This window comes from Podarcis pityusensis, assembly GCF_964106645.2.
Source record: "Podarcis pityusensis genome assembly, chromosome: 3".
Lineage (NCBI taxonomy): Eukaryota > Metazoa > Chordata > Lepidosauria > Squamata > Lacertidae > Podarcis > Podarcis pityusensis.
In genome coordinates, this window is record NC_138026.1 from 121,299,162 (window position 1) to 121,316,965 (window position 17,804).

Sequence of the window (17,804 nt, forward strand, 5' to 3'; positions counted from 1 at the left end):
TTACGGTCACAGACCAGCTCCAGCTCACTTACAATATCAGTAAAATCATAAAACACAACAGGAATACATTGAATTCCAATTGGATATAACAGAGACAATTCAAATATAGCGGCAGTTAACAATATATATTAAATCTTGATCACTAAAATGTAACCTAAAATTGTCATTTAAAACCTTAATCGTTTTGGTAGTACAGCTTGTTCCCTAAGTTTTTCGCACAGAATTTGGCCACCCTGAGCGTGATCTCTAGATTCTTGTCCTCTACCAGGAGTTTTAGACACTGAAGTTTGGACCCATTTGGAGATTTTTGTATAACAGGAGTGATAAATGCCGAGCGTAGATCCCCGTAGAAACGGCATGAGAGACAGTTTCTTCCTCCATCAAGCTGCAGGGGCAGACTTGTTCCACGTATGGTTTACCCTCGAATCTGCCCTGCAATAAGGCAGATGGCAGCACATTGAATCTAAATGACCGTCTGTATTTGGGTATTTGTAATTTTGACAAATAATTTGCTGGGGTAAATCCTCTCCCGTTATCTTTTATTGCTGGGTGTTTATTCAACCGGCTGGGTTTTAAACGAGCTGCTCCCGCCCGAGAAAAATTTGCCATAGAATCCTAGAACTGGACAGTTGGAAGGGACTCCAAGGGTCATCCAGACCAACCCCCTGAATGCTGGCATTAACTGCAGGCCGCCTCATGGAAACCATCTGCTTGGCACCTTCCAGGATCCTGGCAAATGGGATGGCAGGCTGCAGTTAGCTGGCGAGGCAGTGTGGTGTGATGGTTAGAGCGTCAGATTAGGACCTGGGAGTAAAGGTAAAAGTAAAGGTACCCCTGCCCGTTTGGGCCAGTCTTGCCAGAATCTAGGGTTGTGCGCTCATCTCACTTAAGAGGCCGGGAGCCAGCGCTGTCCGCAGACACTTCCGGGTCACGTGGCCAGCGTAACAAGCTGCATCTGGCGAGCCAGTGCAGCACACGGAACGCCGTTTACCTTCCCGCTGGTAAGCGGTCCCTATTTATCTACTTGCACCCGGAGGTGCTTTCGAACTGCTAGGTAGGCAGGCGCTGGGACCGAACGACGGGAGCGCACCCCGCCATGGGGATTCGAACCGCCGACCATGCGATCGGCAAGTCCTAAGACCTGGGAGACCTGGGTGCAAATCTCCCCACTCAGCAGCAAAGCTTACTGGGTAACCTTGAGCCTGTCACTGCCTCTCAGACTAACCTACCGTATTTTTCGCTCCATAACACGCACTTTTTTTCTCCTAAAAAGTAAGGGGAAATGTCTGTGCGTCTTATGGAGCGAATGCCTACGGATGGCGGGGGGGATCTGCTGCAGTCGTGAGCAGAGGATCCATGGTTCCCCTTCCTTCCCTCCTCCGTCGCTCGCTTTGAAGCAGCCAAGCAGGAGAGGAGCCTCTTACACGAGTGTAAGCGGCTCCTGTCCGGTTGGCTCCTTTAAAGCAACCGTGTTCTCTTTCCTTCCCTCCTCCCCGCTCAGCTCGCTAAATAGCAGCAAAGCCGGGGAGGAGGGAGATAAGGAGAGTCCGCTTGCTTTAAAGGTGCAAAGCAGGAGAGGAGAGGAGCCACTTACACGGGTGTAAGCAGCTCCTGTCCAGTTGGCTCCTTTAAAGCAACCGTGCTCTCTTTCCATCTCTTCCTCCCCTGCTCAGCGAGCTGAAAAGCTCCTTCTCCACACACCCCACACATGCTCCTTGTCCCTTCAGTGTTTTTCCTTCCCTCCCCACTTAAAACATGGTCACAAAGCACGGATCCACATGGATCCTCAGGATTTTTGCACTGGGTCACCCCAAATTCACCATCAGATCACATAGCATGTCCATGGCTACAGCTTGCACCAAAAAAATCAGGCACCCACTGTTTCCTGGGGCCCCAGTGGTGCAAAAACGTGGTTACAAAGCACAGATCCACATGGATCCTCAGGATTTTTGCATTGGGCTACCCCAAACTCACCGTCCAATCACATGTCTGTGGCCACAGCATGAACCACAAAAACCATACATCCACTGTTTTGTTCAGAATATTTTTTTTTCTTGTTTTCTTCCCCTAAAAACTAGGTGCGTCTTTTTGTCAGGTGCGCCTTATGGAGCGAAAAATACGGTACCTGACAGGGTTGTTGCGAGGATGAAATAGAGGAGGAAGAGAAGAACTATGGTACCTGACCTTGAACTCCTTAGAACAGGGTTTCCCAAACTTGGGTCTCCAGCTCCAGTTTTGGACTACAAGCCCCATCATCCCTGACCACTGGTCCTGCTAGCTAGGGATGATGGGGTTTGTAGTCCGACAACGGCTGGGAACCCAAGTTAGAAGGCGGGTTGCAAATTTAAGAATCAACTAATAAAAATGAGAGCAGCAGCCTCCCTCACAGGGTTGTGGTGGGGATGGAATGGGGAGAACTTGGGCTCCTTGGAGCTAAGAAATCATCATCATCATAATTCTATGTGCTTTTAAAATGTGGGTTTTTTAGAGAGGGTTATTGCGTTGCTGTTTTTATTTTATATTTTATATAAAATATAAAAAAAGGTTTTATTTTATGTATAATTTTTTGCAAAATTATTTTATTTCATGTATAATTTTTTATAAAATTATTTTATTTCATGTATAATTTTTTATAAAATTATTTTATTTCATATATTTTTTATTAAAATGCTTTATTTTATATAAATATTTTATATTTTATGGGCTCCTTGGAGGAAAGGCGGGGATATCAATGTAATGGAGCTAAGAAATCATCATCATCATAATTCTATGCACTTAAAATGTGGGGTTTTTAGAGGGGGTTATTGGGTTGCTGTTTTTATTTTATATTTTATATAAAATATATTAAAAAAATTATTTTACGTATGAAAGTTTTATAAAATGATTTTGTTTTATATCATTTTCTATAAACTTTTAATGAAATTTTATTTTAAAAAAATAGAAAATATTTTTTATGTTTTGTGGTTTTATATTTTGATTTTCTGTGAACTGCCCTGAGACCTCCGGGTATAGGGCGGTATGTAAACGCAAATAATAATATTATTAATAATAATAATAATAATAATAATAATAATGCAATACACATTTTACCTTAAATAATAATAATAATAATAATGCCCACTTAAAGTGGGTTGCGCGACATTTCCCTACGAGGACGCCTCTCCCCTGCAGATATGAATTGCAAGGATCTGTCCCTTTGCAAGAAACTCCTGAATAAGCGAAATCTGCCCCCACCTCCTCGAATCCTGCAATGCACCCGGAAGGCGGCGCCGCGCGCCGGTCTACCTTTCTAGCTCTACGTTTCAAGAAGGCAGACGCCTGCACGCACGGGGCGTCGTGACGCCGCGGCGCGGGCTCCGGTTTCCTAGCGACGGCGTTGCCCTGGCGACGGAGGGCGCCGGGCCTGGCGGGGCGTCGGGATGAGCTCGGAGGGCGAAGCGGGCGGCGGGGCGGAGGGGGCGGAGGAGGGCGGCGAGGGCGCGGGGGGAGGCGCGCGAGCCAAGGCGCCCAACCTCGCCTCCGAGGACCCGCAGGAGCGCATCGCCGCCCGGCGCCTCCGCATCGCCGCCCGCCTCGAGGCCAAGAGGAGGTAGGGGTCCGGCTAGAGGACCTCTGGGGGGGGGCCTTCGGAGGGGAGGGGGAGGGACCGGGAGGCATCGCGAGGGGGGTCCGGCTAGAGGACCTCTGGGGGCCCCTTCGGAGGGGAGGGGGAGGGACGGGGAGGCATCGCGTGTGGGGTCCGGCTAGAGGACCTCTGGGAGACCCATCCTAGGGGAGGGGGGAGGGGAGGGGACGCATCTCGAGGGGGGTCTGGCTAGAGGACCTCTGGGTGCCCCTTCCGAGGGGAGGGGAGGGACAGGGAGGCATCGCGAGGGGGTCTGGCTAGAGGACCTCTGGGTGCCCCTTCCGAGGGGAGGGGAGGGACAGGGAGGCATCGCGAGGGGGTCTGGCTAGAGGACCTCTGGGGGCCCCTTCGGAGGGGAGGGGGGGGAGGGACGGAGAGGCATCGCGAGGGGGTCCGGCTAGAGGACCTCTGGGAGACCCATCCTAGGGGAGGGGGAGGGGAGGGGACGCATCGCAAGGGGGGTCTGGCTAGAGGACCTCTGGGGGCCCCTTCCGAGGGGAGGGGGGAAGGGAGGGGACGCATCTCGAGGGGGGTCCGGCTAGAGGACCTCTGGGGACCCCTTCCGAGGGGAGGGGGGAGGGGAGGGGACGCATCGCGAAGGGGTCTGGCTAGAGGACCTCTGGGGGCCCCTTCCGAGGGGAGGGGAGGGACGGGGAGGCATCGCGAGGGGGTCCGGCTAGAGGACCTCTGGGAGACCCATCCTAGGGGAGGGGGGAGGGGAGGGGACGCATCACGAGAGGGGTCCGGCTAGAGGACCTCTGGGAGACCCATCCTAGGGGAGGGAGAGGGACGGGGAGGCATCGCGTGTGGGGTCCGGCTAGAGGACCTCTAGGATCCCCTTCCCCGGGAAGGGGAAGGCACAACGCTGGCATCACAAGGGGGATCAGACTAGAGGACCTCTGGGAGACCCTTCCGAGGGGGGAGGGCTGGGGAGGCATCGCAAGGGGGTCAGACTAGAGGACCTCTGGGTCTACCTTGCGAGGGGGAGGGACAGGGACGGGGAGACATCGTGAGGGGGTTGGTCTAGAGGACCTCTGGGTGTACCTTCCAAGGGGGGAAGGAAGGGGAGGCATCACGAGAGGGGTCTGGCTAGAGGACCTCTAGGAACCCCTTCCAAAGGAGGGGGAAGCACAATGCTGGCATCACGGGGGGTCCAGCTAGAGGACCTCTAGGATCCCCTTCCATGGGAGGAGGGAAGGGGAGGCATCGTGAGTGGGATCCGGCCAGAGGACCTCTGGGAGACCCTTCCCAGGGAAGGGGAAGGCACAATGCTGGCATCACAAGGGGCATCAGGGGAGGGGGGAGGGGAGGGGACGCATCGCTAGGGGGTCTGGCTAGAGGACCTCTGGGAGACCCTTCCGAGGGGAGGGGGAGGTTGTGAATCCTGACGCATCTTGGGTGATCTGCCACCCAGCTCTGATCCTCTCCTCCCACAGCCGAACCCCAGACGCAGAAATGGTCCCAGCATCCCACTTCTTAAGACCCCCATGTTTCCCACCCACACCCTTTTGGGATCCCCCACCCACCACTTTCCCCCAGAGCTCCCTATCCAGAGTCACTCTGGTTTCAGGTCTGGAGATCCCCAAACGTTAGTCCAGGCACAGGGTGGGATGAACATGCCCCTTTTGGGCTCTTTTCCAGGGAGGCCCTTGGAGAAGATCCAGATGCACATAAGCTGGTGGAAGAGGAGCAGAGTCGGAGCCACAAACAGATAGAGGACAGCAGACAGGTTAGGACTCAGCGAGGGAACCGGGGCGTTTTTGTGTATGATTTCCCCAAATTGCATTCAATCAGTTCGCAGCACAGCGTGACAAAAAGAAACCCAATCCATCGCTATCCATATGAAAGAGAATAGCAAAAAAGACACAGTAAGATAACATTGGTATCAATATACAGTGGTGACTTGGTTCTCAAACTTAGTCCATTCCAGAAGTCCCAAAACCAAAGTGTTCCAAAACCAAGGTGTGCTTTCCCATAGAAAGTAATGCAAAACAGATTAATCCGTTCCAGACTTTTAAAAACAACCCCTAAAACAGTGATTTAACATGAATTTTACTATCTAACGAGACCATTGATCCATAAAATGAAAGCAGTAAACAATGTATTGCAGTCACACAATCAATCCGTCAGTAGCTGAACTGGGTTCCACACAGTCACAAAAACAAAATGAAAAGAGCCGCAAAAACACAAAATAAATAGCAAAAAAGACCTCAGCATAACACTCAAAACTCTCAAGTGTAACACTCAAAACGGGGCATGTTCAGCTTCCGGAAAAAGTTCGCAAACTGGAACAGTTTCTTCCGGGTTTGCAGTGTTTGGGTTCCAAGTTGTTTGAGTATCAAGGCGTTTGAGAACCAGGGTACCACTGTATCTTAATTTTTCAGTTACCAGCGAGAGGAAAGTGAAATGCCCCCTGGACTAAGTAGCCTAGCTGGCAGAAGTTAGTAGTAGCTGCAACTCTGGAGAAGGAGGTAGGGCTAGCAAGAATCGGCTGAAAGAACCTCAACTTTCAGGAGGGAACTGAACTCAAGGTGGAAATTACGGTCACTTCATTCCTATTGCCAAGATACATCTGTATAGCACAGCTTCACAGTTGCAGACCCTGCAGGGTTGTTGTTTTTTTCCCCTAGAAGTGGCGCTGTGGGTTAAACCACAGAGCCTAGGGCTTGCCGATCAGAAGGTCGGCGGTTCGAATCCCCGCGACAGGGTGAGCTCCTGTTGCTCGGTCCCTGCTCCTGCCAGCCTAGCAGTTCAAAAGCACGTCAAAGTGCAAATAGATAAATAGGTACCGCTCCAGTGGGAAGGTAAACGGCATTGCCGTGCACTGCTCTGGTTCGCCAGAAGCAGCTTGGTCATGCTGGCCACACGACCCGGAAGCTGTACGCCGGCTCCCTCGGCCAATAAAACGAGATGAGCACCGCAACCCCAGAGTCATTCGCAACTGTACCTAACGGTCAGGGGTCCCTTTACCTTTAGCAACATAAATCAGTCTGGTTGGTCAAAAGATACCGCCTCAATCATTTCATGTCTGCGTTAGCTTAGAATGACCTGCTTATAATATGTTCTCTTCTCTGCTCAGAGGTTGACTAAGCTGCTGATTGATGGCACGCAGCTAGTGACAAACATCCAGGTGGCAGCTGATTCTCGAGAGACGCACAGGAGGGCAGAGGAAGAGGAGCTGAATCGGCAAAGGTAAGCGCTGGGATGGGGCATCCTCTTTAACTGGGGGATATCTGGGAAAGGGGACGCGGGTGGCGTTGTGGGTTAAACCACAGAGCCTAGGGCTTGCCGATCAGAAGGTCGGCGGTTCGAATCCCCGTGACGGGGTGAGCTCCCGTTGCTCGGTCCCTGCTCCTGCCAACCTAGCAATTAGAAAGCACGTCAAAGTGCAAGTAGATAAATAGGTACCGCTCCGGCGGGAAGGTAAACGCCGTTTCCGTGTGCTGCTCTGGTTCGCCAGAAGCGGCTTAGTCATGCTGGCCACATGACCCGGAAGCTGTACGCTGGCTCCCTTGGCCAATAAAGCGAGATGAGCACTGCAGCCCCAGAGTCGGCCACATCTGGACCTAACAGTCAGGGGTCCCTTTACCTTTTTATCTGGGAAAGAGGCAGGAGAGATCAGAGCCAGCCAGCGGTTCCCTTGGGAACTCAGCGCGATCTTCACTTTGACCAAGGGGTCAGAAAAGACGTCCACTCCCAGGTTCAACATTCTGATTCAGGCTTGAGAGAACTGCAGGTTCCAGTGTGTGGAACGTGGACCTGATAAACTGCTTTGCACTAAATCAGAATGTTGGCCCATACATTATTTTTTTTAACCAGTTTTATAGCCTGCCCTTCCTTCAAGGAGCTCGGAATCTGTACCCATCCTTATATATATATATATATATATATATATATATATATATATATATACAGTGGTACCTCGGGATGTGAACGGGATCCGTTCCGGAGCCCCGTTCTCATCCTGAATAGAACGTAAGACGTACACGTGCATCTGCGCATGCGTGGGTCGCGTTTTGCTGCTTCTGCAAATGCGTGTGACGTCATTTTGACCATCTGCGCATGTGTGAGCAGCGAAACCCGGAAGTAACGTGCTCTGTTACCTCTGGGTCGCCGCGGAGCACAACCCGAAAATACTTATCCTGAAGCATATTTATCCCGAGGTATAACTATGTGTGTGTGTGTGTATGTATATGTATATATATATATATATATATATATACACACACACATTTTTATTAGTTTTTTAAACATATCATTTCCAACAATCATATAACATAACTTCTTATCTTATACAGTATTTTAGACTTCCGTCAACACCTCTGATGATTTTCCGTTCTTTATCACGTATTCCGCATTTCTTAATTTCTCTATTACTCTTAATTATCATTAACTAATAATTCTCCTCATAGTCTTTCTTGCAATATTTCAGATAGTCCTCCTTACAGAACTTCTTGCAGTCCTACTAGCGTAATCTGTTCATTACAATTGCTTTTCAAATAGTTTGTATATTTACTCCAGTCTTCTAAGAATCTCTGGTCCCGCAGGTTTCGAATCCTTCCTGTTAATTTATCCAGTTCTGCATAGTCCATCAATTTCATCCGCCATTCTTCTTTCGTCGGTAGTTCTTCTTGCTTCCATTTTTGTGCCAGCAGAATCTGTACCCATCCTTACAGCAGTCCTATGACGCATGTTAGGCTGGGCTCTGCGACTGGCAGCCATGATCCACCCCTGCTGTCTGGGAACCTCCTTAAACTGCTTATAGCAAAGGACCACCCATCATTTTCCAAGGGAGTCCCATCTACTGGCAAAGAGCTTGTGAAACCAGGGAGGTCTTCCTCACATGAATCAACACCCCCTTTCCTGTCATTTGGACTTCTGGGTGTGGGCCTTGAGCTTTGAAGCAGCAGAAAACAAATTTTCCCTTCGGAGATGGAAATATGAGCAGTTTTATATATATATTTATTCCATTTTTTTATCGATTTTCTAAAAAATTTTAAACAAACAAACATAAATCTCAACTGTATTTAAACCAATTTTAGTAACGTTGTTAAGTGACTTCCTCAAATCCCCCTAGTTGAATTTCAGTGTATATCATTTTAACAGTTTTCCAAGACCAATTTTCTCATAAAATTAACTTAATCACTTAACACCTTTCTTTCTATTTTGACTTTAAACATATTAATCTCTGACATTACATATTTAAATCCTAAGCCTATCTGGTATTTGTAAGCTTTTTTAATTAAATTATCTTAACATATTTAACTAAATTTGAATTTCCTCCATTCCTCCTGGTACTCCTCCTACTTCTGGTTGCGGACTCTTCCAGTCAGGTCGGCTAGCTCCGAAAAGTCCATCATCTTCATCTGCCATTCCTCCACTGTAGGGACTTCTTGTGTTTTCCAATTCTTAGCTATCAATTCTTGCTGCAGTTGTGGCATACAAAAAACAGTTTGACATCTTTCTTGGGCAATTCCAAACCTGTTATTCCAAGAAGAAAGGCCCCTGGTTTCTTAATAAATGTATATTTCAACATTTTTTCCAATTCATGAAATATGAGCGATTATAAACATGGGGTTGATAGAACATTGTATGGCAGCAAGCACCCTTTCCCTCTAGCTTATTCCCACATTGGCTGGGTTTTCTGAAGGCTGGTTCCCGTTCGGAGGAGGCCCTCACTTCTGGGATTGCACTACCCTCAATAGTTCAGATACTTTCCCGCAGTTTGGCTAAGATTCCTTCATTGCAGGGGGTTGGACTGGATGACCCTCAGGGTCCCTTCCAACTCTGCAATTCTGTGATTGGCTTAAGATTCTTAGGCTGAATTGGAGGTGAAAGGGAAAGCGTTACAAGAATGAGATACCAGTTAATTGAGAGGGGTGGGTGTTGTGCCACACTCCTTTTTGGGGAGGGGCTTGCCACTTACACTGAACTTCAAAATGCCCAAAGAGTCAATGGGCTATTGGGGATCAGGCCTACAGATGCACCTGATCTTCAGGAAAGTGTCTGTTTGGAAATACTTGGTGCTCGAGCCAAAAAGAAAGACCAAAGAGGAGAGGGCAGAGGTCTTGTGCCAGCAAATGATTAAGATCAGGGGTCCCCAAACTAAGACCCACAGGCCGGATAAGGCCCGAGGGACTCATTTATCCAGCTTGCGGTGACCCTGCTGCCGCCGCCCACTCTTACTGGCGCTGCGCGGCTGCCCACTTTCAGGTCGGAGGAGCACCGGAAATAACTTGTGCACATGCGCAAGTGTTATTTTTGCATGCGCATGCGTTATTTCTGGTGCACATCCGGGTCGGAGACGGCCCATGCACATGCGCACAAGCTATTTCCAGTGCTCCTCCAACCCAGAAGTGCGCCGGAAATTGCGTGTGCGCATGCATATGGGCACACACTCCCCTGCCCTCCGGCCCGCCGCGCATTCGGCGCTGGAGATACCGGCCCGAGGTGCGGTAAGTTCTCTGACCCCGATTAAGATCATTGATCTGCTGTGTCACACAGCAGCCCGCAACAGCGTTATAGATTTTCAGCCTCAGATCAGAACTGACGAGGGCTGCTCGCAAACTCGCCTTGAAGGGAACTCTCTCCATCTGGCTCTTTGCAGGGTGGAGAAGCTGGAGAATGAATCCAAGGCCAACCAAGACAAGTTTAACGAGATCACTTCCAAGTGGGGAGCTACCAAGGAAAAGATCATCCCCCAGGAGCTCTGGGAAGGTCTCAATGCACAGCAGATGCTCTGCGCACAGCTGATTGAAGAAAAGAACAAGCTCATCAGTGAGCTGCAGCAGGTGGGGTTGCACACCAGTGGGGGGGGGAGTGCGTGGGGACAGGTTTTTCGTTTTGCTGAGGTGCTAGCAGTCGACAAATAGGGCAAAGGATCTCATGCAGAAGAGCGTTTCAATGTATGTATCTTTCTGCTAGTGATGGGCAAACCTGCCTCGGATCGATTTGGAATTTGTAGCAATGAGAAACTTCCACAGAAACCATATGAACTGACCTGTACTCTGAGATCATCCTCTGAGTCCGTTTCTTCGTGTGCCTCCTCCATGAGAGGTCTGGAGGGTGGCAACACGAGAAGGGGCCTTTTCTGCAGTGGCTCCCCATTGGTGGAATGCTCCCCCTAGGGAGACTCATCTTGCACCTTTGTTACGTATTTTTAGGCGCCAGGCAAGAACTTGCCTCTATAACCAGGCCTTTGGCCTTTAACCATCGACAGGTAAATCTCACCGTATGCGAGGGTTGCGTTCCTGGCTATTGCTCTACCTCTCTTTTAAATCAGAACCAGTGAAGGGGGTGAAGGTCCTGTGTGAGTGTCTGGAGGCAGTTGGAGGATGGATGGCGGCTAACAGATTGAGGTTGAATCCTGACAAGACAGAAGTACTGTTTTGGGGGGACAGGGGGCGGGCGGGTGTGGAAGACTCCCTGGTCCTGAATAGGGTAACTGTGCCCCTGAAGGACCAGGTGCGCAGCCTGGGAGTCATTTTGGACTCGCAGCTGTCCATGGAGGCACAGATTAATTCTGTGTCCAGGGCAGCTGTCGACCAGCTCCATCTGGTATGCAGGATGAGACCCTCCCTGCCCGCAGTCTGTCTCCCCAGAGTGGTGCATGCTCTAGTTATCTCCTGCTTAGACTACTGCAATGCGCTGTATGTGGGGCTACCTTTGAGGTTGACCCGGAAACTGCAATTAATCCAGAATGTGGCAGCTAGACTGGTGACTGGGAGCGGCCGCCGAGACCATATAATACCGGTCCTGAAAGACCTACATTGGCTCCCAGTACGTTTCCAAGCACAATTCAAAGTGTTGGTGCTGACCTTTAAAGCCCTAAACGGCCTCGGTCCAGTATACCAGAAGGAGCGTCTCCACCCCCATCGTTCTGCCCGGACACTGAGGTCCAGCCCCGAGGGCCTTCTGGCGGTTCCCTCATTGCCAGACGTGAGGTTACAGGGAAGCAGACAGAGGGCCTTCTCAGTAGTGGCACCCTCCCTGTGCAACGCCCTCCCTTCAGATGCGAAGGAAATAAGCAGCTATCTTCTCTTTAAAAGACATCTGAAGGCAGCCCTGTTTAGGGAAGTTTTTAATATTTAATGCTGTATTGTTTTAACACTCGATTGGGAGCCGCCCAGAGTGGCTGGGGAAACTGAGCCAGATGGGCGGGGTATAAATAAATAAATAAATAAATAAATAATTGCTCATGACTGCTAGAAGGGCCCTGCGTGACTATTCCTACCTGTCTGATCCTGGGTCTGAGGAGGTCTTCCTCCACCTACCCCACATCTTGCTTACTGGGCTATGGGAAGGGTTCCAGGGGCCTCAGACCCTGCAGTCACTGCCCCAGAGGCCTCATGTAACCTCCCCAGAGGCTGTTAAACAAGACTTTAAAAGCTCTCCGTGAGTCCCACCCCCTTGCTTTCCCTTTATTTCCTTTATTTAATTTCCCGCAATCTGTATAACGCTGCAGTTGTGTGCGTAAAATCAGCGTAAGAGGAGTTATCAGTCACAAACCGCCCTGTGAGCTTAGGATGAAGGGCGGTACAGTGGTACCTCGCAAGACAAAAGAGTTTTTCGTTTTTTGAGTTGCTTCGCAAGACGAATTTCCCTATGGGCTTGCTTCGCAAGACGAAAAACGAAAACGTCTTGCAAGTTTGTTTCCTTTTTCTTAAAACCGTTAATACCCAGGGTGACTTCGAGGAGCAACTCATAGCACGCGGTGTGGTAGCCTTTTATGAGGTTTTTGAAGACTTTGGTGATTTTGAAGACTTTGGGAAACCGTGCTTCGCAAGACGAAAAATTCGCAAGACGAAAAAACTCGCAGAACGAATTAATTTCGTCTTGCGAGGCACCGCTGTATACACATTTAGTAAATGAAATCCACCTGCCTTCGTAGTGTGAAGATGAGAGGGTGGAATCCAAAAGTCAGGCCTGAATCTGGCCTCCCTGTCTGTTTGTGCCCTCCAGGAGCTGAAAAGCAAAGATGACCAATACGTGAAGGATCTCAGGAAGCAGTCAGAAGACATTAACCTGCTGCTGGAGCGGATGGAGGAGCAGATCAGAAACCTCATAAAAAACTACCGCCGAGAGCTCCTGCAGATTGAGGTACCGGTCTCTCGTCCCGCACCCTGAAGCTTCTCGCCAGCAGAAGGCGATTCTTTCTTGCTTGTGTATATGCAGCAAAAAAAAAAAAAAAAAAAAAAAAAGATGGTCAAACTAAGATGAAAGCAGCATTGGGCATCGGCAAGCAAATGTATTTAAATTCTGTTTATCTTCGTTTATTTTATGTATTTTTCCTTCATGTATCCAAGGCAGCTAGCAAAAAATACATCAGAATTAGACTGACAATATGAAATAAAACAGTTTAAAAATGCAGAGCTGAGGATCCTCTTCTTGCTTTCGGCACTGCCTTTGAAAATCCTAGTAATGAAACAGTTGCAGACTTTGCTCAATGAATTTGTTTCACAAAATGCAATAGCAAGAAACACATCCAAAGAGATAGTGGCTTTGGAGTCCCAAACCTAAGCTGTTGTGATCAGACTATTAGTCTATTAGGCAGGGAGATACTGTGATTTGACATACCCAAGTCTCACAGGGTAGGAGAACGTGGGTGGGCGGGTGTTAAATGAATGGATCTGGGGAAAGAAATAAAAATTCAGTGACTCCAAACTCTGAGAAGTAATGAAGGCGATCTGGAGTCTTCTTAGAAGGTCCCTAATTTATCCTCCTCCCCTACTCAGGAGTACTCATTTGCTACTTTAGGGCTGAATATGAGCTCTTCAGAGTCTGTAATTTTGTCGTGATTCCTGCACTTTCAGGGGTTGGACTAGATGAGCTTTGGGTGTACCAGCTTTTCAGCTCTGTGATTCTGAGTCCTGGCTCTCACGAGACTCTGCTGACTTCCCTTCCGCACATAGATTGGGGGCTGCTCAAGCCACATTTCTCTCTTTTCCCCCCCTAGAAAGCCTTTGAATTAGAGCGCCGTGAACTCCTCACGAGCAACAAGAAGAAATGGGAACAGGCCATGCAGTTGCTCAACCGCCAAGAGGTAAGGAAGCAGGGGGCACGTGCCTGCGGGAAAGGCAGAGAAACAGCCCCATCCCAGGAAGGAGAAGAAGGAAAAGTCTAAGATGGTAGTCCCTGTCGGAACACGCCTGGGGGACACACACGGCCCCTGGATTGAGACAAACCTATCCAGGCGTCTTCCTTGTGAAGCGCAGCCCGGGACGTTCATAAATCTTTAGTCTCAATGCACACCAGCGACACATATCTGAACATATGTAAACACTCTATCAGCAGAGTATAGCAGAAACGATGTGGAGCTTAGGTGTGGCATTCTAAGTAATTTATTAAGCAATATATATACGGGAAGGGACGCGGGTGGCGCTGTGGGTTAAACCACTGATCCTAGGGCTTGCCGATCAGAAGGTCGGCGGTTCGAATCCCTGTGACGGGGTGAGCTCCCGTTGCTCGGTCCCTGCTCCTGCCAACCTAGCAGTTCGAAAGCACGTCAAAGTGCAAGTAGATAAATAGGTCCCGCTCCGGCGGGAAGGTAAACGGTGTTTCCGTGTGCTGCTCTGGTTCGCCAGAAGCGGCTTAGTCTTGCTGGCCACATGACCTGGAAGCTGTATGCCAGCTCCCTCGGCCAGTAAAGCGAGATGAGCGCCGCAACCCCAGAGTCGTCCGCGACTTGACCTAATGGTCAGGGGTCCCTTTACGTATATATACAGGAAGGTAAACGGCGTTTCCATGCACTGCTCTGGTTCACCCGAAATGGCTTGGTCATTGTAGAGCAGGAAGGTGGCCACCTGTCTTGCTGAGATTCCTGCATTGCAGGGAGTTGGACTAGATGACCCTTGGGTCCCTTCCTGCTCTATGATTCTATAATATGCTTCCTTATTTTGTTTTCTTTGGTGGGGTAGAGGGCTGGTTGAGATGGATAACATGAGACCACAACCAAATCTCTCCCTTAGTTTGAGTTCAGCGTAGATGTGACCATCTGCATTGTGAGCATGCTTTGTGACCATCTGTGGTGAAAAGCAGTCTATAAATATTAGAATCATCAAGCCGGAAGGGACCCTGAGGGTCATCTAGTCCAACCCCCTGAAATGCAGGAATCTCAGCTAATGCATCCAGGACAGGTGGCCATCCGACCTCTGCTCACAAACCTCCAAGGAAGGAGAAATATATCAGAAGGTGACCACAAGCTTTACTGGGCTCAGAGATGAGCTTCAGAGTATCCTCTTAGCAAAGCCAGAGGGACGTGTGCTTAAGAGTCGCCCCCTCGGAAACCGGGAGTGTGGGGCAAAAGCCCACCTTCTCATGGGCCTTGACCCAATGTCTTCAAAGTATCAAATGCAGGGAGAAGCAGCCCCTTCGTTTTGCAGGGGTATGCTTTGATGGTCTACTCAGAGGAGTTTGGGAGTTGTTTAGCGATTCCGGGGCAAAGAGCTGGCTTCGTTTCCAAGCCAGGGCAGCGGAAATGGGGACCTTGGCCATCCGCTCTCTCTGCCTTTCGCTCTAGCTGGATTTCATGATGGCCCGCCTGAAGAAGGTGGAGGAATATGAGCGCGAGCTGAACCAGCTGCGGGTGCAAGACGCCGAGGAGTACAACGTGATCAAGATCAAGTTGGAGCATGACGTGCAGGTACGGAGTGAGAATAGACCCCCCCCCATCGGGTGCCTGTATTGTGGGGACCCTGCAAGCCCTTTCTCTGAGGCACGGTGGGATGGCAGCTGAGTCACTTCTGCAGCAATTCCTTCATGGACTCTCATTTCATTTGGGGCATCCGCAGGAGCTTAAATGGCAGATTTCAGGGATAATAATGATAATAATAATTTATTATTTATACCCTGCCCATCTAGCTGAGTTTCCCCAGCCACTCTGGGCGGCTCACAATCAAGTGTTAAAAAAATACAGCATTAAATATTAAAAACTTCCCTGAACAGGGCTGCCTTCAGATGTCTTTTAAAGATAAGATAGCTGCTTATTTCCTTCACATCTGAAGGGAGGGTGTTCCACAGGGCGGGCGCCACTACCGAGAAGGCCCTCTGCCTGGTTCCCTGTAACTTCACTTCTCGCAGGGAGGGAACCGCCAGAAGGCCCTCGGTGCAGGAACTCAGTGTCCGGGCAGAACGATGGGGGTGGGGACGCTTCTTCAGGTATACAGGATCGAGGCTGTTTAGGGCTTTCAAGGTCAGCACCAACACTTTGAATTTTGCTCGGAAACGTACTGGGAGCCAATGAAGATCTCTCAGGACTGGTGTTATATGGTCTCGGCGGCCACTCCCAGTCCCCAGTCTAGCTGCCGCATTCTGGATTAATTGCAGTTTCCGGGTCACCTTCAAAGGTAGCCCCACGTAGAGCCCATTGCAGTAGTCCAGGGAATGCTAATGTGATTGCAAAGAAGGCTGGGAGACAAAAATCACCTGGGGGCGTACAATTTCGGGGTCCCTTCTTAGCTTCCCAGACCAGGACGAGGGCTGTGATGCCCCAATTGTTCCTCTTAATTCAAGAACCATTCTGGGGACCATCAAGATCCTTGTTTCAATTGCAACCTGAACGATTTCGTCTCATCCTCTGCACATAATTTCCCCTCTCCCTGTTCTTGGCTTTTTACCCCTTGCTCAGTGTCAGATGTCGGTGGTGGTTGCTCGTGAGTAACCAGGCAGGACTCCGACCTGTCTTTAACAGGTTTTATTTTGGTGCAAAACTGTTTACAGTGCAGAACCATCAGTTCATGGCTGCCTCAATCGCTCGCAGAATCCGGGAGTGGTCGTTTCCGGTTCCTCCCCCAGCATAAGAGCTTAGTCACCCCCAGCCTTTTCCTTCCTTCTTTGCGCTTTACACCTCTGTGCAAGGTGGGCGACGGAAGAGGCGTGCTTTCCTCCTGACCACCGACTTGGCAAAGAGCGGTGCTGAGGCTCCCTGCAGCATCCTCTAGCCCTTTCACCTCCTTTACCTGGATCGTGTGGCTTTCCCCACCCTCAGACTGACAAGGTGCAGCACTGGGGCTCCCGGCAGCATCCTCTGGTCCCTTCCCCTCTTCCCCGCTGGAGGTGTGGCTTTCCCCACCGCAGGAAGAGGAACTGCTTCTCAAGATTTTCGGAGGTTCCCTGTATCCCAACTGCCCCTCTGCCTCCCTTCCCTGTTCTGATGGCAGTCCCTGACACTCAGATCCCCCGCCTAGTCTCTTGGTTTCTGATAAGGGACATCAATGGCTGTGTCTGTTTGCTTTGGGGATGGGGGGTGTGTGTTAGAGGGTGTCATCTTGATTAGTTGTGAGTGTAGTCAGCGGCTGTCCTGATCACAAGTGATCCAAAGACAAGATAGGCACCAGTTCCATGGGTCATGTCAAGCCGCAGAGCTGGTCTCCTCTGGAGCAAGTCCACGAGGGGGATTTGCAGCATGGCCTCTGCTTATTCTTCATTTCCTCCCCTCTTTGGGTGCCAGATCCTGGAGCAGCAACTCCAGCAAATGAAAGCCATCTACCAGCTGAACCAGGAGAAGCTGGAGTACAACTTCCAGGTCCTGAAGAAACGGGACGAGGAGAACACCATCATCAAATCCCAACAGAAGAGGAAGCTCAATCGGTAAAGGAGCCGGGCCGTCTTCCCCTTCTTCCCTTCCCGCAGCCTGGAATATAAGCACACCAAATTCTCTGCTGGATCGCGGCCTTAGTATGGATGCTATCCTGCCCCTTGTCCACAGAGAAGTTTCTGGGAAGTTGATGCAGGATGTGCGATATGCCTCTGAAGCAAGAGTCAACACACACACACACACACATATATATATATATATATATATATCAGACATGTAATCTGATGGTGAATTTGGGGTAGCCCAATGCAAAAATCCTGAAGATCCATGTGGTTCTGTGCTTTGTAACCACATTTTTGCGCTATTGCGGCCCCGGGAAACCATGGATGCGTGATTTTTTTGGTGCAGGCTGTAGCCATGGACATGCTGTGTGATCTGATGGTGAATTTGGGGTGACCCAATGCAAAAATCCTGAGGATCCATGGGCTTTTGCCTCTCCTCTCCCAGGCAGCCTCTGCTAGTGTCCCTTATCTCTCTTCTTATCCCACCGATCAGCTGTTTCCTTTCAATACTCCCTTCCCTCTTGTTTGCCTTAGTGTCTTTTCCTTAGCTGGAGGAGTTTTTTTGCTCCTCCCTTTCTTCTAA

The 17,804-nt window shown here is 49.8% G+C and overlaps 1 protein-coding gene across 1 annotated transcript in view; it reads left to right on the forward strand.

The window, feature by feature from the left end:
- Positions 1-3,419: 3,419 nt before the first annotated feature.
- Positions 3,420-17,804, forward strand: part of DRC1 (dynein regulatory complex subunit 1) — a gene marked incomplete at its 5' end in the record, with an annotated part of 29,035 nt that continues 14,650 nt past the window's right edge. Inside the window, 8 exons of the mRNA XM_080998271.1 lie at positions 3,420-3,589; positions 5,267-5,354; positions 6,705-6,817; positions 10,233-10,416; positions 12,587-12,724; positions 13,581-13,667; positions 15,144-15,266; positions 17,073-17,212. Of these exons, the coding sequence (XP_080854397.1) occupies positions 3,420-3,589; positions 5,267-5,354; positions 6,705-6,817; positions 10,233-10,416; positions 12,587-12,724; positions 13,581-13,667; positions 15,144-15,266; positions 17,073-17,212 (1,043 nt within the window). The remainder of the gene's footprint in view (positions 3,590-5,266; positions 5,355-6,704; positions 6,818-10,232; positions 10,417-12,586; positions 12,725-13,580; positions 13,668-15,143; positions 15,267-17,072; positions 17,213-17,804) is intronic.